General features: G+C 44.9%; 1 protein-coding gene across 1 annotated transcript in view; it reads left to right on the forward strand.

Moving 5' to 3' along the window:
- The window catches only part of TDRP (testis development related protein), a 54,131-nt gene extending 32,379 nt beyond the window's left edge, over positions 1-21,752 (forward strand). Inside the window, exons 3-4 of the mRNA XM_070598465.1 lie at positions 17,415-17,518; positions 18,931-21,752. Of these exons, the coding sequence (XP_070454566.1) occupies positions 17,415-17,518; positions 18,931-19,276 (450 nt within the window). The 3' untranslated portion in view covers positions 19,277-21,752. The remainder of the gene's footprint in view (positions 1-17,414; positions 17,519-18,930) is intronic.

Below are 21,752 nucleotides of genomic sequence, written 5' to 3' on the forward strand. Positions count from 1 at the left end.
AGAAGAGGAACCTATCACCTAAAATGCCATGTCTCGAGCATGTCAAGGGAAACCGGAGGATGCCTGTGCAGCTGCTGGGCCTTTCTGGGCCAGTCCCCTGTGTCTTAAAGATGTCTTTTACAGAAATGCGGGGGAGAACAACTGGAGCACCATGGCCGGCTGCTGGCAGGTGAGGGGATTATGCAACCAGGTAGCGATGGAGCCTTGTCAGAGTAGTTCTGCTGCCAGGAACCTGTTTAAATGACAGAAGGCCAGGAATCAACAGAGATTCCTTTGTGCTTGTGAGGCCACACGTCACCCTGTCTGTGCAGCACTAGGACAGAAGGCACAGGGCAGGGATCTTGAGCTCCGCCTGATTGGAGTCCTGTCTGTATATCGCCGCCTGAAAGATTAAAATTGCAGAGATAACCTGAGACAGGCGGGAAGCTGAGCAAGGCTGACTCCTAAGCCCATTCTCAGTGTCAGGTGACGTTTTCTCCTGTAAACAAGAAGATGCTGTGTGTGTTTATAAGAGTCTTGTGTTTTATTTTCTTTTCCCCATTTTTTTACTTGGCCGTTTTTATTTTTTTAACTCTTTATATTGAGGATATTGGATTTTTATCTTTATATATTCCAGTTTCCCCAGTATTTTGCTTGTTTTTTGTTTTTTAAATAAAGAACCATAAAGTTTATAATTAAAAGCAGTTCCCCACATCTCCCCTCCTCACCATGAGTTGTCCCCAGAGGTTATCACTTTTAAGCTATTTCTCAAGACTTGACTTGATGTTTCCAAGTTTAGTGCTTATTTTACATTGCACAGAGTAAGAATTCTGTGGGAATTCGTCTCTCTGGGGACTGACACACTGTGTGTAAACTTATTCTTTTGTCTCCAGTTTCAGAGGTGAGCACCTTTGGGATGAGTGCTTTTCTGTGGTGTGAGAAAGATGCTTTCCACGGTCACGAGCGTGGCTCTAGCTTCTCATCGTGTTCCTATGGTATAGAATTCCTGACGAACAGGTTCTTTCCCTTACACTTTGAAGATACATTGCATTCTGGCTGCTATAATTGGTCAGGTGTTTGTTGACAGTCTACGTTTTGTTGTTGTTTTGCTGGAAATCTGTTTTTCTCTCGTAGCTTTCAGCATTGCACTTTCCTTTAGTTGACTGGTTTCATCACTCTTTGTGGGTGTGGGCTTAAGAGGGGTCTTGTTCTGAACTAACGGTACAGCTTCGTGTGGCCACCTCATGTCTGTCTTTAAGTCTGGGAAATTCTCCATCATTCTCTTACTTTTCCTTGTGAAACTTGTATTAGATGTATTAATAGTATCTTGACTCTGTCTTGAAATCTGCTCTGTCTCTTAATCATGCTTCATTTTTTCCATCTAGTGATGTTTCTGTTTTATATTTAGGACTTCTCCCAATACACTTATTATCTTTTTAGTAATATTTCATCTCCTTTTGTGTCCATCATCTGCATTTTATTTTCCCCAGGCCTCCTCTCTCTCCCTCTTCACCCGTCAGACAGCCCTACAAGAATACTCTCTTCCTTGCGTTCTTCGTGTGGGGTGGCATTTCCCTGGTGGACAAGGACAGACCACGTAGAGGGCCTAGCCACTGGCTTTGTGTCCTGTGGCCTTCTGAGTGTCCCTCTCCTGGTGGTGTCCTGTGCCCTCTCTCCTGCCCTTTCCCACAGGTACTGGCCTCTCAGTGAGGAGAGCCCAGAGCTGAGATCACTGGGCCTGGGAGGGGCTGCTGGGGATGGGGGAAGCCTGCTCAGGTCTCCTTGCCGGGCGAGTTCTTTCTGTACATGGTTGCTTTTTAAAGTTCAGCCACGTATGAAGTGAATTAACTTCTCTTCTGTGCGTCTAGAATGATATCAGCTTTTATCCTCCTCAGAGAATTGAGAAAATAGTCACTCAAATCATTTTCTATCTTTGTGGCTCAGATGAGGAATGCAAGTCGAGAAAGGCAGTGATTATCACCATGTTTTAAGATGACAGACAGCTCAGGACACATGCATTTTTGATAGATCATACATGCACCTTGTGCTGTAGACTGAATATTTGTGTCCCTTCCAAATTCTTACGTTGAAGCCCTAACCCACCGTGATGGTGTTGGGAGGTGGAGCCCCCGTGATGGGATTAGTGCCCTTGGAAGAAGCGGCACAGGAGAGCTTGCTCCCGTCTCTGCTCTCCCCTGCGAGGACGCAGAGAAGATGGCCATCGATGAACCAGGAAATGGACTCTCACCAGAAACCAGATCTGCTGGCACCTTGACCTCGGACTTCCTGCCTCCAGAAATGTGAGAAATAAATGTTTAAGCCGCCCATCTGTGGTACATTTGTTATAACAGCCCAGACTGACTGGACACATGGTATAAAATTTACAGTGTGCAAGAGGGTACACAGTAAGACTCCTTTTATTTCTATCTGCCAGCCGCCTGGTTCTCTGCAGTTAATTAACAGTCTTGCTCATCCTTCTGGAGATAAGGGTATGCATATAAAACGTATAAATATAGAAAATATACACAAATATATAAAAATATAAATTTACATAAATATGTAAATGTAATCAGTATATAAAATGGATATATGTGTGTGTCTTTCTATACTTACAGGTGGAGCACGTGATATGGACTGTTGTTGGCACCTTGCGGTCTCGATCTTTTGGTGGTTTTATGTTGGTCACTGTGACCCTTTCTAACCCAGCCTCCGTATGCTTAGGCATGGGTGTCCCACGTGCTGAGCCCCATGCTGACGGGCATTCAGTGTCTGCGCTCTGGGACTGCAAAGTGCGTTTCCTTGCTTATGGCCTTTGTGGACACGAAGACACGCTTTGCTCTGAATCACGGACATTTCTCTTCCCTTCCATTAGCATGGATTATTTAGAGTTGACTGTCAAATGATTAGGATATTTAAAAGAAAAGATATAAACATGTTGAACAAGTGACCAAATAAGGTACATAACCACAGTTTAATTGGCGGTTGATCACAAATATTCTTTTTTTTTAAAGATTGGCACCTGAGCTAACATCTGTTGCCACTCTTTGTCTTTTTTCCTTCTTCTTCTCCCCAGAGCCCCCCACACATGTTCTTTCACATTTTAGGAACCACTGCATGTGTCTACTACTGTCAGCAAATGCAGTTATAGTGCTGTGCACTCCAGAATGAGCGCCACATCCATTATCACTCCTCTTGCTCTGTGGTTATGAGTCACTTTGACTTGTATGTTCCCTACTGAGGAGCATTTCCACAGAATGTTATTTAAGGCAAACCATGTGAAGCATTAGCTGTTTCTCCACTTAATCTAGCGAGTTTTTGAAGAGTTTATTGCTGTGTGCCTGCCAACCTGGAAAAATTAAAACTATCAGCTGGATGGATTCAAGCCACACCCGGCCCGGGGAGGCCTGCCTGGTCCCCAGCGCAGCCTCTGTTCTGGGTTTAACCTGGAAAACGTGGAGGCCCTCTGTGCTCCTGGCCTTGATTCTCTGGTAGAGTAACTGATGTGTGTCCCTTTTGTTGGACGGAGGGAAAGTCACAGGAACATGGATAAGCCAGAGTCCTCTGCTTCTCTCTTACCAACCCCGAGGGCTGGACGGCCCTGGGCCCTCATTACCCGCATAATCCCAGCAGATGTTGGGCTGCTCATCTTTGTGTCTGCCTTTGTTTCTGCATATGCCTGAAGTGCAACTGTACTCTTTGAATGGTTGTTTGAGTAAGACAGGGCATGGTTCAGGAGGAGGGGTGCCGCTCTTGGCTTTGTGCTGGCCCACTTCCTCCTTTATACCTGGAAGGCTGGCGACTCCTCTCTCGCCCTCCTTGGAGCCTCCGAGTTTCTTATTTTCTTGTCTGTGAGATCAGGAGTCGGGGGACCACTTTCACCTAAGGCCTTATCCACTCAGGGTTCTGTGCGCTGGTGAAGGCCCCATCAGAATTTTCCCTGTAGCCTGATGGCTCTCGTCTGATAAGAGGGCCTGGGATTTGGTTTCAAAGCTTGGCCTAGAGGCCGGAACTGGGTTATGGAGTCAGTTTTCTCTAGGATTACTAGTTTCTTAGTAACTTTAGAGTGTTTAAACATAAGATTATCGTGAGTTCTAAAGTTTAGGACAGTTAGGAAGAAAATTAGCTTTTTTATTACATCATAGTGAAACCTTAGCCTGGCCGTGGCTCTCTACAGTTTTCCTGAGACACACCAGGCTGAGCCAGTTCTTGTGCTGGACACTGGTGGGAGTGCCTGTGTCTCCTCTCTGGCTTGGAAGTGAGGCCCTACAGTAACTGCCATCTTCACATCTTCAGGCAGAGCAAGGATGGGGAGGCCAAGGAGGCTTTGGGGAGGCTCCCGTAGCCCCCCGTCACCAGTCACCGCAACACTGCACAACCCGAGTGCTTTTCACCTGGAGGAGCTTCAGGACGTATCTTAACCCCTCCTTGCAGGCATAGTGCCCACCGTAAGCCCCTTCTACAGAAAAACCCTGGAGTTATGGATCTGCCGTTGATGCGGGGTCGGTGAGCGGGGTCGTCGAAAGGAAGATTTCTTGGACTCTCAAGATCTGGCAGTAGTGCTCTTTTATTTAGAGAATAGTGTGGAATAGCATGGGGACAGGACCCATGGGCAGTCACAGCTGCTGCTGCTGCCATGGGGGCAGGACCCATGGGCAGTCAGAGATGCTGCTGGCATGGGGAGCTGCTGCTGCCGCTGCTGGCATGGGGACAGGACCCATGGGCAGGCAGAGCTGCTGCCGGCATGTTGCTGCTGCCGCTTCTGCTGCAAACATGGGTGGAGAGTAAGACTAAATTTAAGGCATAGGTATGTGAGTCATCTCTTTACAAGGCAAGAAAAGTTAAAATGGTACCAGTGCCGGTAGGGTCCGGCCATTGGGCGGTCCCACAACTTTTAGATAAGAATCAAACCGGATTGAGTAAATGGCAGAAGTCACCGCTTAAATACTATCTTCAGCTAAAGACAAAGGAGGATTTTGGGGGGGTGGGGTCAGTTACATGAGGTTGTCAGACAGTAAACAACTTAAGTCCTTGCCTTCCCCATTAAGAGTTTCCAGAGATAAGGCCATCCTGCCTTCTTCCTGGCACAGAGAGGGAGGCATCTTTACAGATGGAGGTTTCCCTTACAAATGTAAATGTTTCTCAACAAAGGGCAAGCAAACTCTGTTCCTTGGAGCCTGCTTCTCATCTGCAGTTTTAAAATTAACTAGCCTAAAAATCCTCATCGCCATGACAGAGAACATTGGCCTCAGGTTTTACGTAGCTGGCTCTGCACATTTACCTCCCTCCCATCCACATGAGGAAATGCACTGAGTGTGATTGGCTGTGGGGATGAGAGCCCTTTTTAGTGAGGGGAGGAAATCACTTGTGTCAGGTCACACACTGGGTCACACATCTCCCACCTAGTGGGGATAACCATGACACTGAAGTCATACTCTCTGTCACCACAGAATGGTAACAGTCTTTTCCTAAAAAAATACTAGGATACATGGCCTAACAAAGATTTTTAATTTTTTTTCTGAGCTATGAACTTAAGTACCTTTAAAAAGTACACACACAATTGCCTGTATTAAAGCATCAACATTGCAGGGGGTCTGGATTGGACTGGTATCTGTGGGTTATGTGGCGTACATGGAATCTGACCAGAGCATTTTATTGTATTCTTATTAGTCATCTCTTGCATTAGTTTCTCTTTTTCAAAGATATTTTGGTGTATTTCTCTTGTCCCCATCATTGAAATGGTACATCTCATTTATCACCATTCAGCTTTGATGTAATTTTTCTTGCTCTGATAAAATTTGTGTTTTGATCCTCTTTTAGACCAAGGGTTGCATCAGGCAGCCTGGGGGGCAGTTAGCTATTGCTGTCTCACAGTGGGTGAATATTATGCTTCTTGGTTACATACTATGTGGGAAAATTTGATGAGAAATTTGCATCTGTTCCATTTGGATTATTAAAGCCTTTAAAGCTAGAGTTTTATATTTGAGAAAAAATAGAATAAAATGCAAATGACACTACATTTTGTTCTTTAAGTAGCTTCGGGACATTTTGTTCAAAATTTAAGGTTACAAATTGTGAAACTACGTTTTGTTGAGACATAATTGACATGTAGCACTGTAGAAGTTTCAGGTGTGCAGTGTGACTTGACTCACATATATAGTGAAATGATGACAGCAAGAAGTTTAGTTAATATCCATCTCATAGAGATGCAAAAAAACAGAAGAATGTTTTTTCTCTTGTGATGAGAACTCTTAGAATTGGCTCTTTTAGCAACTTTCCTATGTATCGTACAGCAGTATTGTTACCACACAAAGATGGGGACCTCTGCCTGATGGGCATAAAAAGCCAATTATTACAGCATCAGCTTTTGAGAAAAGAAGAGGCTTTATTATGAGGCCGGCTAGCAAGGGAACAGAAAGCAGAGTTCTCAGATGTCTCCTTGATTCAGGGTTGAGGGCGAAATTTAAGAGGTATGGAGAAGAGACTGGTACGTGGAAATGCTGGCAGGGCAAGCTTTGATTGGAGGGCTTGAAACATTCACGGTGAAGTTTTAAACATTTATGGTGAGGTGTGGAAGGGGCGTTAACACAGGATCTTCCTAGACAAAGACCCCTCCCTTACGAGAGTCCGACATTCAAGTTCTGGTTGTGTCCTGGTCCTTTGGTCCTGTGGGCGAGACTCTTTGGTTCCAGTGTCATTTCAGGTCAGGATTTTCTCCTCTGCACGTGCTCTGGCTGTGTGACTTCTAGATTTTGCCTCTGAAAAGCAACTCTGAGTCACTCTGCTGCTAGGATGGGGTCAGTTGGAACTCGTCCTGGTGGCCCGTGGTGCAGCACTGGCTCTGCCATCACACCCACGTTGCATCCCCAGGATCCGTTCATCGTGACCAAGGTGTGCACCTTTTGACCTCCTTCCTCCACTTCCCCCGTCCCTCACTCCCACCTCTGGTACCACAAATCTGATCTCTTTTTCTATGAGTTTGGGTTTTTTGGTTTTTATAAGATTCTGCTAATAAGTGAGATCATGTGGTATTTGTCTTTCTCTGACTTATTTCCCTTGGCATAAGGCCCTCAAGGTCCATTCATGTTGTCACAAATGGCAAGATTTCCTTTCCTATCTACTTCCTATATGTATATACACACCACGTTTTCTTTATCCATTCATCCATTGATGGACACTTAGGTTATATCCATGTCTTGGCTGTTGTGAATAATGCTGCTGTGAACGTGGGACTGCAGACATCTTTTTAAGGTTTCCTTTGAATATATTCCCAGAAGTGGAATTCCTGGATCATATGGTACTTCTATTTTTATTTATATTTTTGAGGGACCTCCATACTGTTTTCCATAGTATCTGCACCAATTTACAATCCCACCAACCAGTGCACAAGGGTTCCCTTTTCTCCACATCTTCACCAACACTTGTTATCGCTTGTCTTTTTGGTAATAGCCATTCTAACAGGTGTGAGGTGATATCTCATTGAGGTTTTGATTTGCATTTCTCTGATGATTAGGTGATACTGAGCACCTTTTCATGTACCTGTTGGCCATTCGAATTATCCTCTTTGGAAAAATGTCTATTTAGGTCCTTTGCCCATTTTTAAATTGGATTATTGTTGTTTTGTTATTGAGTTGTATGAGTTCTTTTATATATTTTAGGTATTAATCCCTTATCAGATATATGATTTGCAAATATTTTTTCCCATTTCATAGGTTTTTTTATTTTGTTGATCATTTCTTTTGCTTTGCAGATGCTTTTTAGTTTGGTGTAGTCCCACTTGTTTTTTATTTTGTTGCTTATGCTTTAGGTGTCATATCCCAAAAATCACTGCGAAGACACATGTCAAGAAGCTTTTTTCCTATGTTTCCTTCTAAGAGTTTTATGGTTTCCAGTCTTATATTTAAATCTTTAATTCATTTTGAGTTAATTTTTGTGTATTTGTAAGATAGTGGTCCAATTTCATTCTTTTGCATGTGGCTGTCTAGTTTTCCCAGCACCATTTATCGAAGAGACTGTCTTTTCTCCATTGAATATTCTTGGATCTCTTGTCAAATACTAGTTGACCATATATGCATCAGTGTTTTTCTGGGCTCTCTGTTCTGTTCCATTGATCTATGTGTCTGTTTTTATGCCAGTGCCATGCTGTTTTGATTAATCTAGCTTTATAATAGAGCTTGAAATCAGGAAGTATGATGCCTCCTGCTTTGTTGTTCTTTCTCAGGATTGCTTTGGCTCTTCAGGGTCTTTTGTGGTTTCATTCAAATTTTAGGATTGTTTTTTCTACTTCTTTAAAAAATTCCATTGACATCTTGATAGGGATTGGATTGAATCTAGAGATGGCTTTGGGTAGTATGGACATTTTCACTGTATTCTTGCAGTCCATGAACATGTGATACCTTTCCAGTTATTTGTGTCTTCTTCAATTTCTTTTCATCAGTGTCGTGTAGTTTTCAGTGTAGAGATCTTTCAGCTCCTTGGTTAAATTTATCCCTAAGTATTTTATTATTTTTGATGCTATTGTAAGTGAGATTGCTTTCTTTGTTTCTTTTTCAGATAATTCATTGTTAATGTATAGAAATGCTATTGACTTTGAATGTCAAATTTCGTACCTTGCAACTTTACTGAATTTATTGATTAGATATAACAATTTTTTGGTAGAGTGTTTTTAGGATTTCCTGTATATAAAATCATGTGTTTTGTAAATAGAGACAATTTCACTTCTTCCGTTCCAGTTCTCTTGCTCTTTCTTTCTTTTTCTTGCCTGATTCCTCTGGCTAGGACTTGCAGTACTATGTTGAATAGGAGTGATGAAAGTGGGCATCCTTATTTTGTTTCTGATTTTAGAGGAGTATGATATTAGCTATGGGCTTGTCATTTATGACTTTATTATGTTGAGGTATATTCTTAGTTAAGAGTTTTTATCATTAATGGATGTTAAATTTTGTCAAAAGCTTTTTCTGTGTCTGCTGAGATATGATTTTTTTCTTTCATTCTATTAATGTGATGTATCGTATTTATTGATTTGTGTATTTGAACCATCCTTGCATCTTAGGGATAAATCCCACTAGATCGTGGTGAATGATCCTTTTAATGTATTGGTGAATTTGGTTTGCAAGTATTTTACTGGGAATTTTTGCATCTGTTTTCATCAGGGATCTTAGCCAGTAATGTTCTTTTCTTGTAGTGTCCTTTTCTGGCTTTGGTGTCAGGGTAATGCTGGCCTTGTAACATGAGATTGGGAATGTTCCCTCCTGTTCAGTTCTTTTTGGGGAGTTTTAGAAGGATTGGCACTAATTCATTAAATGTTTGGTACAATTCACCAGTGAAGCCTTCTGGTCCTAGGCTTTTCTTTGTTGGGAGATTTATTATTGAATCAGTCTACTTACTAGTAAATGGTCTATTCAGATTTCCTATTCTTGATTCAGTCTCGGTAGGTTGTATGTTTCTAAGAATTTTTCTATTTCTTCTAGGTTGTCCAGTTTGTTGGCATATAGTTGTTCATGGTAGCTTCTTATGATCCTTTGTATTTATGTGATATCAGTTGTGGGTCTCCTTTTTCACTTATAATTTTGTTGATTTGGGTCCTCTCTCTTTTTGCCTTGGTGAGTCTAGCTAATGGTTTGTCGATTTTTATGTTTTCGAAGAACTAACTCTTAGTTTTGTAAATCTTTTCTATTGTTTCCTTGTTCTCTATTTCATTTATTTCTCTAATCTTTATTATTTCCTTCTTTCTGCTAACTTTGGGCTCATTTTTTTCTTTGTCTAGTTCCTTGAGGCATAGAGTTACAGTATGTATTTGAGATCTTTCTTGTTTCTGTATGAACTTCCCTCTTAGAACTGCTTTTGCTGCATCTCATAAGTTTTGGTATATTGTGTTGCCATTTTCATTTGTCTCAAGATACTTTTTTATTTCCCATTTAATATCTTCTTTGATCCATTGGGGTTGTTCAGGGGAGTGTTGTTTAATTTCCGTGTATTCATGAGTTTCTTTAAGGGGATTATTCTGAATTCTGTGACAGTTCATAGATAACCATTTCTTTAGGGTCAGTTATTGGAACTTTATTAGTTTCCTTTGATGGTGTGTTTATCTGCTTTTTTGTGATGCTTGATTCCTTACATTGATATCTGTGCATTTGAGTAAGTGGTCTCCTCATCCAGGCTTTATAGGTTTGCTTTGTTAGAGACGGTTCTTTACCAGTCAGTTCATGTTGGGTTTCTGGATGTGTCAGCTGGTGATGTCCTTGGGCATGTTGGGGCTTGTTATCAGGGTCTGCTCTTTGGCAGGGCCACTATCTGAGCCCTGAAGTTGGTAGTATAGGGGTGCCACTGGCTGAGAATAGTTGGATAGGACTGCTGGTTTGGTTCCCTGTCCAACCATGGCTGTGGGATGGGGTCTGTGGCTGCTTGGGTTCTCTGGTCATGCTTCCTAGATGGTCAGGACAGGCTACTATACCCAGCAGCAGGCGGGGCTCTGAATTAGCTTCCCTGCCCTGGCGAGCCAGCAGGATGGACTCCATAGCCTACACGGTTTGTTGTTGGGGGATCCAAATCAGGCAAGATTGCATGCTGAATTCCCTGGCCAGACAGGGCCACCAGTTTTGCTCCAGAAATAGGGAAAACCTTGGACCGTGCTCTCTGCTTAAGTGCCATTATAAGTAGGGCTGTCGGGTGGGCTCCACAGCCTCCTGTGTGCTCTGGCTGGGCTCCCTGGTGGGGTGGGCTGAAGGCTGTATTCTCAATGGGCGGGGCTGCAGATCAGTGTCCCTGCCTGGGTGGAGCAGGAGCAGTGGCTCCTAGGATGGCAAGACTCTTTGTGGTCTTGACTCAGGCTGGCCTGCACCCCACGTCCCTTGGCTTAATGGTGCCACTGGCCGTGCTGTGTCTGCCAGACTCTCTGCTCAAGCATCGCTGGGCTTCACAGCTTCCAGGTGTTTGGGCCAGGCTTTCTGGTCGGGCAGGGCCAGGAGCTGCACTCAGCAGTGGGCAGTGTTGTGACTCAGATCCCTTGCCTGGGTCGGGGCAGACCAGGCTGCAGGGCTGGCAAGGCTCTTTGTTTGAAACCCAAATCTGGCAGACCTGCACCCTGCTGAGTTCCCTGGTCAGACTACACGCTTCTTCGCTCTGCAGAGCAGATGACCAAAGCCGCTGGATGGGATTGCTGCCTAGGCTCGGTAGGGAGGGGCGTGGTCTGCCAAGATCTGACTGCAGCCCCTCCCCCTTCTCTGTCACAGTCTGCTTACCAGTGGTCAAGCCCCAAAGATTCCCCTGCAGCCCCTGTGGGGCAAGACTTGAGTGGGCGTGCTGAGAGAGCTGGGTGTCCCTCCTGGGCCCTCTTTCCCCCTGGAGAAACTCTCCCAAGCTCAGTTGTTTTTAAAGCACTTTCCAGAACGCCATCTCTCTTGTGTTTTGCACTTGGAGCTGAGAATCTTAGACCTGCAGGGCTGGGGGCCTGCAGGTGGGCTCGCAAGTGCTCACCTGGACTGGGTGCTGGCCACCAGAGGGGTGTCGGGCCTCTTGCAAGAACACATTTCATGAGAAGATGCTTGCACTAAATCACTCCAACAAGAAGAATTCTGGTAAATTATGGCTGGTGTTAAGTTTCTTTCTAGGATTTCATAGATTTTTTCCCCTTGGTGCATGAAGTACTTTTTGCAACTGAGGTATGGCCAGAAGGGAAAAATAATTCTTCCTTGTTCTGTGCTGGAACTCAATCTTGTTTCTTTAGCCCAACTTCTTGGGTACCACTTGGAGTTATATAACACATTACGTTTGTCTTCATTCTTTTGACTGTCCTTTCTCCCTGAATCTAATCTTAGTTATAGAGTGTTTTTACCCCTGATGCTCCTGTCTCCAGAAGGCGTTTGGCTGTGTCTTGTCTTTCGTAAAGAATGTGTCCGCTTGGTGTTCTGCTCTCTGAAGATGAAAACTCACCTCCCCCACAGCGTGACCAGGGCTTCCATTGAACACAGCCTGTGATTCTAACCCAGCTCTGGAGAACCTTCATTTCCTTGTGAGCAAGGCTGTTCACTGGCCCCTTCAGAATGGCATTTGTAAAGGGTGGCTCCCCTGATGTTAGGAGCAGGGCCCTGGTGTCAGACTGGGTCACTGGGACCTGTTGGGCAGGTCCATTCCTGTCTCTGCGTGACGCCTTGGCGTGGGGCTCAGATGTGAATGTGGAACATTACAGGTAGAGCACAGTTTGTTGAATGTGTCTTCAGTGAACTGTGTCTGGCATTGATGTCTTCTCTTGGGATTATTAAATCCACTGTGAGGACTACAGCTCTGGTAGGTCAGTGCCTGACCTGAAGTGGGGACCCAGGTCACATCGCTGAAATGGCCCCACCTCCTGCAAGCAGCAGGCGGTTCCTCTGGGTACCGTGTTGTGTATGGACGTTTCCTCTCAAAACTCCTTGCTGTTTTGTCTGTGTGGATGCCGTCAGTTACCGCTATCAATGTGACTTTATGTGACTTCAGCCTTTTCTGATTACTCATCTGTCAGCAGAGAAAGAAAGGTTTCCTCACTTGTTCTCTCTTTGATTTCTTTCCGATGGCTCCAGGCACCGTGTCACAGCTGTGACCTGGGACCTCTGCTTGTTGGGGGAATGGAGCCTTGCCCTGAGGTCACCTAGCAGGTATTTCCAGCACTCTTGCATGACGTGTGGCAGTGGCACTGGTGTTGTGAGTCCACACAACCACAAGTGTGGATTCACAAGTGGGGCACCGATGTGGTGTCTAGGGGAGGGCTACCTACAGACGCAGAGCCTGGCCGAAGTAGGGGAGCTGAGGCGAGCTGGTGGGCGGGAGAGGCAGGAGGAAAGCTGCCCTTCTTGAGGGGCAGCGAGTTGGGGTAACGACTGCACATGTAAATGGAAGTGCCCAGTGTCCACTGGGAGGTTGGGTCTGAGGTTTGTTAGAGTTCTGAGTCTGAGACAGGCCCTGAAGCTCCTCCACATGAAGGTGGAGGGAGAAAGGGCTGTTCACCTCAAGCAGGTCTCTCCACCCACCCAGAGGGTGCGTGCATTTCTGCATCTCATTTATAGGTGAGAATAAACAGGAAATGGGGGATTTAAGGGCAGGGGAGAGGGGAGAGGGGAGAGATGCTGTAAGCCAGTGCCTGTTCCTGTGAACCCCAGGGTTCCTATACAGCTTTAGGCCTCACGTCCTGAACGCGGGGAAGGCTGCGTGTGGTTTGTGTTGAGGTGTTTATTATTTAAAATAATGTGGTAAGGTGCTTCTTTTGGTGGTGTTTTTATTTGCCTGTGGTGTAATATTGAGTCAGACTTGCCACGGCTTTGTGGCCTAAATCCGAGATTACTGCACCACTTGGGCCATCTGAGTGATGGTGGGAAGTTTCTGGCCTGCAGGCTGGGGAGTGGTTGCACCAGTGCTTCCTCTTCTCCCTGATTTTATTGAGAAATAATCAATATACATTACTGTATAAATTTAAGTGTACAGCATGAGGGTTTGATTTACATACATTGTGAAATGATTTCCGTAGTAGGTTCAGTCAACCATCCATCATCTCATTTAGACACAATAAAAAGAAAAGAAAAAATTTCTCCTTGTGATCAGAACTCTTAGGATCCACTCTCTCTGCTTTTTTTTGGTGAGGAAGATTGGCCCTGAGCTAACATCTGTTGCCAATCTTCTTCTTTTTGTCCTCCCCAAAGCCCCAGCACATAGTTGTATATCCCACTTGTAAGTCCTTCTAGTTCTTCTGTGTGGGATGCCACCACAGCATGGCTTGATGATTGGTGTGCAGGTCCATGCCCAGGATCCGAACCAGGGGCCCCTGGACCCCTGAAGTGGAACATGCAAACCTGACCACTTAGCCATGGGGCCAGCCCAGGATCCACTCCTAACTTTCCTGTGTGTCATACAGCAGTGTTAGCTGTAGTCACCCTGCTCTACATTATATACCCAGTACTTATTTATCTAACTGGAACTTTGTACCTTTTGACTACCTTCCTCCAATTCTCCTCCCCCACCCCCCATCTCTGGTAACTACAAATCCTGTCTATTTTTCTATGAAGTGGTGTTTTTTGTATGTTTTGTTTTGTTTAGCTTCCACATATAAGGGAGATCATAGAGTATTTGTGTTTCTCCGTCTGACTTATGTCACTTAGCATAATGCCTTCAAGGGCCATCCGTTTTGTTCAAATGGTAGAATTTCTCTGTTTTTTACGGCTGAATGATACTCCGTTGTATCTATATACCACATTTTCTTCATCCGTTCATCTGTCAATGAATGCTTAGGTTGTTTCCATGTCTTGGCTATTGTGAATAATGCAGCAGTACTTTCTGAGCTTTGAATAAGTTCTTGTCTGCTAGATTAGATAACATTTATTGAATGAATGAATATATCCAAATCTCACTGTGGGTCAGTGGGCAAGGACAGAGGCCATCTGCGTATCCCTGACTAGTTGTGCCTGACTCTGTTTCCATCTGAGGAATCTCGCAGTGTCTCAGTTCATGGGAAGCTCGAGGAGTGTGCCCGAGTCGGAATCATCTTCAGTGTATTGGTAGAGTTAAGAGGATTTACATGCTTACAGTCTCAGGATTGACTGCTCTCCAGAAATACTTTAAATGGCTAGAATCACCTGCATCTGCCATTCCATCAGCCTGTGCTCCATGTGACACCGGCGTCTTCAGTGCTGTTGAAAACATCAGAGGCCTTCTTGGCCGCCACGGTTCCAGGTCCTGCAGCAGAGACCTGGATTCAGACACTGTCTCTTCCCCCAGACCATCCTGAGAATTAAGCAAGATACACCACTGAGAGCTCTCTTCCATCCAGAGCCTTTCAGTCTAGTGACAGTGGCAGAAGAGTGTGGATGCAGAGTGAGCGCCCTGCCGTGTGCAGCAGTTTCCACCAGAGCCTGGGATCCTTGAGGACTCTGGGGGTGGGTGGTCCATCCTTTCTGGAAAGGGCTGGATCCGTAGAACCTTGATGCTATCCACGCCTCTTGCGACAGCTGTAGCTGAGGCTCCTGAAGGCTGAGGAAGAACACCAGGGCCGTGGTGCAGTGTCTGTCTGTCTGCGAGGGCCAACGATGACGGGTCTCAGTTCTGCTCGTTTCTCCTGTGACGTCGTCTCAAGTCCTCCACCTTCTTGGTCGTGTCCCTCGCACTGACACCCCGTTTTCAAGTGTTCACCTTCACTTGTACATCCAGCGACTCCAGGCTGACCCACAGGCATGGAGCACAGCCGTGTTCTCTAAATGAATAGTCTGCAAATGTTGATTTCTATCTGTTTCATTTCATAAAAAGTTAGACACTAATCACTAATTAGTGACTAGACACTTAATCAGCCTCTAATTTGCCATCGACTCCTTGGGGCTGCGAAGACTGCCCCCAGGCTTCCTGTTAGCCCTCACTGACCTGCTCATTTTACCCCCGTCGTTTCTGCTTATCTTCTGCAGCTGAGCCCAGTTTCATTCCCCCTCTCATGGCTACATGTGAATTTCTGGATCTGAGTGAGACCGTTTAGCCGTTCGACACGCACCTTCACTGTTGCTGCATCTCTGGGAAGTTTCTCTCTCACCTTACTTTCCTTTTACTTGTTGGTTTTTCCTCTTCTAGGACATCTGTTTGAAGTTTGTTAACTAGAGACTATTTTTTGCATCTTCTTCCTGATGATTTCCGTGGAAACACTAGGTCATGTTAAATTTCAGTAATTCCACTTTCCTATCAGTTTTCATTATGATATCAGAAATGGAATTGTAGGGGCACTGCCTTCAGTGCACTGAGGGGTGTGGAGTGAGTGACGTTGGAACTGGTGCCACCACTGTCGCTGGAGAAAGAGACCTAGGTGACCAGGTGTAGGACAGGTCTGTACCCACTGGTGTGGACGGGGCGGGTCTAGCTCTTGTAGGGAGCTCACTGTAAGTAGCGGGGTCAGCGCAGGAGCTCCGAGTGAGACGTGGCTTCAGGCTGGCTTCATGCTTTCTGGCACTTTGCTTCGGTCAAGTTCCTCGAGGTCTTCGAGCTGCAGTCCCCTCTCTCGTAACAGCACAGCCTCCATCCCGTGCTGGTTCCGATTGAGTGTGCAGCAGGTGGGGTCCTGACAGGGCGCGCTTGGCACAGAGCACTTGCACACGCTCCTTCCACTGACTCCTTCTGGGTCTGCCAGGTCAAATCGAGTATTATGTTCTTAACAAGATTGGGCTTCTGAACAGGATCTCTGTTGTTGGCTGACCATTGCCTCCTGCAGGAGCGCCCTCATGTGCTGGAGCCCTGGAGAGGACAAAGTTCCGGTCCTTTACCCAGCATGCACACGAGCATTCCACAGCCATTACGGTAGCTCTTGTGGTTGTGGATTTTTGTATAGCATGTGGTGGTAAACCGATCCCCCCCCTCATTCTTTCTGACCTTATGATTTCTTTTGGAGTGGGCCCAACAGCTGCTCTCGTTTCTCAGTCCCTTGTTCATGGGCACGCACATCTTTCTAACTGGGAGCTGTCTGTGTGCCCCTTCTCTCTAAGGACTTGGGACCTCTGCCCAGAGGGGAGTCGGGGATCCTGGCCTGATGGAAGTCAAAGGCGGAACTGCAGAGTTTCCTGGTTAGTTTTCTAGGACTCCCTGCCTGGCACTGGGCTGCCCACAGCAGTGGGTCCTCGATCACAGGGCCACCGTGGTCGTTGGGCGACCTCATCAGGTTAATGAGGTGCATTTATTTTCTGTTCTAATGGTGTTTCCCATCACTGTGATCGTGCAGTTCAATATTCAGTCGCTTTATTTTTATATTGCGTTTTTAACATTTCAAGGTATTTTAAAGCTAGGTCTGCCCCGTGGGAGATGCCCTCCTCCACGCCCCTCTCTCCTTCCCCAAAGAACAGAAAGGAGCACAAGCCATGGGATTATGGGCTCTAGTGTGTTAAGTTAGCTCACGTGAAAGGCACTTGACACACAGGACTTCCAGGAAATGTTAGCTCCTTTTTCTCCATTCCTTCCTTCTTATTAATGTAGTTCTTTGAATCTAAGATGCCAGGCATTAATTATAAGATGCATCCTTGTTTCAGAAATGAAACAGCTAAGACAAAATCATTTGTCTAGAACCAACAAAATGCGTTATTTCTTCTCCAAAGTCTAACTGTGGAGGCAGTGCAGGTCCCACCTGCCCTGCAGGCCCTGAGCCTGGAGAGACCCCAGTCCTGCTCGTGTGGGCAGCTTCGTCATCCCAGGCTGGCTTGGGTAGCATGTGATTATTGGTTGGTCTGTTACTAAATGTGGGTGAGTGTCCTGAACAGCATGGACAGCTGATGGGACTGTGGTCCCGGACGCCCGATTGCCTGCAGCTGGTGGGAACTGAGACGTGTGCAGACACACAAGGTAAGGGAGTCTGTGCTGCCTCTCCTGCATTTCAGCTCCATGCGTACCGAGTTACCGCACTGCGACCTCTATTTACTACGTCAGAGCTCATCTTTTTCTTACCTTATCAGGTTCAGGGAGCAAGTTTCCGAGGCTGGAAAGAAGTGACCTCTCTGTTCAATAAAGACGATGAACAGCGTCTGCTGGAGAGCTGTGAGTCTCCCAGGTCTAAAGGGTGAGTCACAGGGCCGCTGCTGTGGGGCTCGCGGAATCACTCTGTCCCTCCCTCTGTCCCTGTCTGTCCCTCTGTCCCTCCCTCCTGAGTGGCAGATGGATAGCTAACAGGGCAGCGTGATGTGACAGTTAGGGTTTCCTTTCCCCTTGTGAGTAAAGAAAAATGAGTTATACAGATTTCGATGTTCTAGAGACAAAAAGAAAGAAAATAAAACGTACTCTTGGTACGACGTCATGAGGTTAAGTCTAAGCACTTTGAAAGGTTATGGAAAAGTGGAAAAAAAGTTTCTCAGACCAGCTCTCGAACTTAGACTGTGAACTGAACTTAGCCGTAGAGCAGCCTGTAGCCATGCTGAAGGTGTTTAGTAGTTTCAGAAAACCAAGAAAAAAGGTTTAAAAATGAAATGGATGCATAAACTGCAAAAAGTTTTATGGAAAGGAATATGTTTAAACTGACATATTGCTGCTAGTTTATTATAAATACTTGGAGATTTTAAAAAGTGTGCTTAAAGATGAAAATATAGATTCAGTGACAACCTGATCGTATTGCCAGTGGCATGTTTTTTGATTAGAGGGTGATCTTGGCAAGTCTAACAGTAAACCCTGTGCTTGTCTGAGGACCGCGGCTGCCTGGGCAGCACTGCTCTGCACCCACTGGCGCTGTGAGGCCGCCTCTGGCCACGTGGCCCTGACTGCACTGCACTGCCTCCTCTCTGTGAGGACCGTGGAAGTCGGTCCTCGTGACTGTCAGCGTGGCGGCTAATACCTCACCGTCTCCTGGAGGACCCCTCAGTCTAATTAAATGAGACCCTCTAGGGGTGGGGCCTGGACACTGGTGCTTTAACACCGTGTCCTGGAGATGCTCTCGGCAGTCAGGCTGCGGGACCTGTGGCCCTGAGTACCCTGTGAGCTGTCTCCACCACCACTCGACCATTCTTCCCTATGGTAGACAGTGTTCTGAATTCTTAATTTTTGTTCAGCAACTTAACCTACTAAATGCTTGAGACTAGTGTGTATGTGAATAACCGTGTTGAAATCCGATTTGATAAATGGAAGGACCCCCCCAGTCCTGGGTCTGGACCCTGTGTTGTCTTTATTTCGGCTGCTCAGATACTCTCATATTGCCTTGAGAGAGTTCTCTTTAGTATCTTCCCGTCTGAGAACTAGTTCTTTGCTCGTGTATTGCCCAGTGTGGTATCTTCAAATATGGCCTTCATAAGTTTCATTAATAACATACAGTGACTAGTTTTTCCTTATTAATTTTAATGTTTAAAATTTTACACATAGATTTGTATTAGCTTCCTGAACAATTTAAACTTTTTTAGAAAAGGAACCTTATATTTATAAAATGAACACCATTTGAGGCCCTAAGATCATTGGATCACCAACACTTAACTCTTTCATTTCCTACAGAACTAATTTACGATTAAAAGAAGAGTTGAAGACAGAGAAGAAATCTGGATTTTGGGATAATTTGGCTTTAAAACAGAACATACAGTCGAAGAAACCAGATGAGATTGAAGGTTGGGAGCCTCCAAAACTTGCTCTTGAAGATGTGGCAGCTGATTCGAATGACGCCTTGAATGACCATGCGTCACGTCCAGGCTGGGAGGAGGACCCCAAGGGCTCCACCAAGTACACCAGCTTGGCCAGCTCAGGAAACAGCTCCCGCTGGAGCCTCAGGTCAGCGGGGAAGCTGGTCAGTATCAGACGGCAGAGCAAGGGCCACCTGACAGATCACTGGGAAGAGCTGGAGTGACGGCGTCAGAGGAGACACTGGTGACGCAAGCCCACAGTTCCTAAGCATTTCAAACCAAAATTTGCCTAATACTGCACCTTTGTATCTCATTTAATTCAGATTCTTGGCGCTTGGCGTATCATGTTTTTTTATTAGTATATCAAGTTGTTTAGTCTTTCCCATGTTAAAATTCTTTGAGTAGAGCATCCACTCTGCCCATAGTTCATGTTTGGACTTTCTTCACGTGTCGAGTTAGGAAATCCCCCAACACGCTGTGGCTCCTCGGTGGATGTATATGGGGGTTGCACACTGATTGCCTTATTGTAGAAATGTCCACTTCCTAGAGTCCACGTGTGGCTGAAACTGGAGATTTGAACTTGTGCTGCTCTCCCATGAGATACCAGTAATGATTTGCAGTTTGCCACAAAGTCAATTTCATGCCATCCTCGGTCACAGTTCTTTGTTTCATAACATGACACCCTCCTCTTGCATGTAGCATATATGTAGTCTGTGACACACAAGAATGTAGCAGCTGTGCAATTCTCTGTTGCCAGAAACTTCCAATCCAGGTGTAAAATGAATCTTCCAAAGGTTATGTTGAATTGTGTTTAACCTGGCAAATTAAACTTTTTTTCATATTGAATTTAAAAATATGCGAAAAAATTACATACTGGAAAAGCAAAGGCAATATGTGGTCAAGCATGCAGTGCCACTGTCTGCAAACGCATCTTCATCTCTTGCCAGGGAGGATGGTGATGGTGGTTCTTTTTTGGAGGTTTTATTTTTACTTCTCTGAATTTTTAAATACTGATCTTTATTTTCTTTTAAAAATTAGTTCTCATTTTTTGATTGCAGATTAAAAGAATGCTGTAATAAGCGTGGATCAATTTTAGTAGTTGATACTTTCAATTTGGTTTAGAAAATATTAACTTGCTCACTATGGAGTTAAAACTGTATATAAAATACTGGAAGTGCCTTTTTCCTGTAATACCCAGGTTTTTGTTTTTTCACAATGAGATGCTTCCTGTGACTGCTGTGAGAGCCCACGAAGCTGCCGTGGCTGACGGAGAGCACCGCTGAGCTGGCTCACTTCCTCTGCCTCTAGACTTGCTTCTGTCCTTACAAAGCCACCCCTGCATCAGGTCTGCCAGGCATGGGCTCCTCGGCAGCACAGCGCTTACCTGCAGGTGCTTGTATCGTAGGGAGCCGTGGTTTGAAAGGAAAGGTGCAGGGTTTTTGTTGGTTAAAGACAAAACCCTCCAATTCTGTGTGCATTCCTCTAGTAAACAACACTGTCCTCGAATTGTTCAGCGTGCACTTCTGTGCTGTTCCCATGAGCAGATGTTCATTTAACACTCCTGTGGGACGTCCAAGTACGCCTGAGCACAGGACATCCGATGGGTGACAGTGCCTGTCATCTGCCAGTCAATCATCTATCTCTATCATCTCGCTATCCAATATATCTTTTTCTTTTAATAGAACAAGGAATTTACTTGACTGAGCCGTGAAGGGGGGACATGTTTTAAGTGGTGTTAAAATAAAAATCTAGTTTGTGTTAGAACCCTGAAATGGTGGAGATTTTCTTTGTTTCGTAATGCAGAGGAAACTTTATAATTTTTAGTCTAATAGCTGAGTTGGAAGATCTCGTTTCCTCAGGTAAAGATCACACAAACATGCCCCGCACCATGATGCGCCCGTGGATGTTAAAGCGGGGGCCGATGTAGCTCTGTCTGGCTGATGGGGTCATGAGGTGCAGGAGGCACACGCTGCGGCTGAGACTGGTGGGGGTGGTCTGTGCCTGGCTGCAGCTTGCTCCCCCTGGAGGTTGTAATGCTAAGTGCCTGTAACTCGGGTAATATATTCGTGATGAACAGCTGGCAAAAGAGTTCTTAATATTGTTTCTCAAAATCTGAAGACAAAGCCAGAATGGGATTGGGATATGCACTATAAATCACATTTTTCTTATCTACAAAGATTAATGTAAAAATGGATTTTTTCTTCTGCTGTATCTGATTAAATGAAAATAAATGTTTGTGATTTTTAATATAAATATTTATTGATGTGCTTTGGGAGAAAACTATTTTTTCTTGATAAAACTTACCAAAGCGACTTTGTTTTGATCACAGGTTAATGAGAGAATGTGGTTTTGATTTTGGAGTTTTTGTTGAATTCTGTAGACACACAACTTCACTGTGTGAAAAGCAAGTTGTCTGTGCTCCTTCTGTTTAATAAAATTTGTTTAATAGGAAAGTGATTGGCTTCAAAGAAGGTGGAATTCATCCTTAATGCTGAGGTTTTTTTTTTTTAAAAAAGGATCATTTGTATCTGCTTTCATTATTAGTTTGCATGATTACTGGCACCTACTTAAAGGTGAATGCTTACGATGACTTTAATCACTTACAGCGAATGGCACTTTTCTTGACACTTTAAACCTCATTTTAAAATGCAAACAATACATGTAGACTTTTTCATAAATAAATGACCAATTTCAACCTAA

The sequence above is a fragment of the Equus przewalskii genome, chromosome 28 (genome assembly GCF_037783145.1).
Source record: "Equus przewalskii isolate Varuska chromosome 28, EquPr2, whole genome shotgun sequence".
Classification (NCBI taxonomy): domain Eukaryota; kingdom Metazoa; phylum Chordata; class Mammalia; order Perissodactyla; family Equidae; genus Equus; species Equus przewalskii.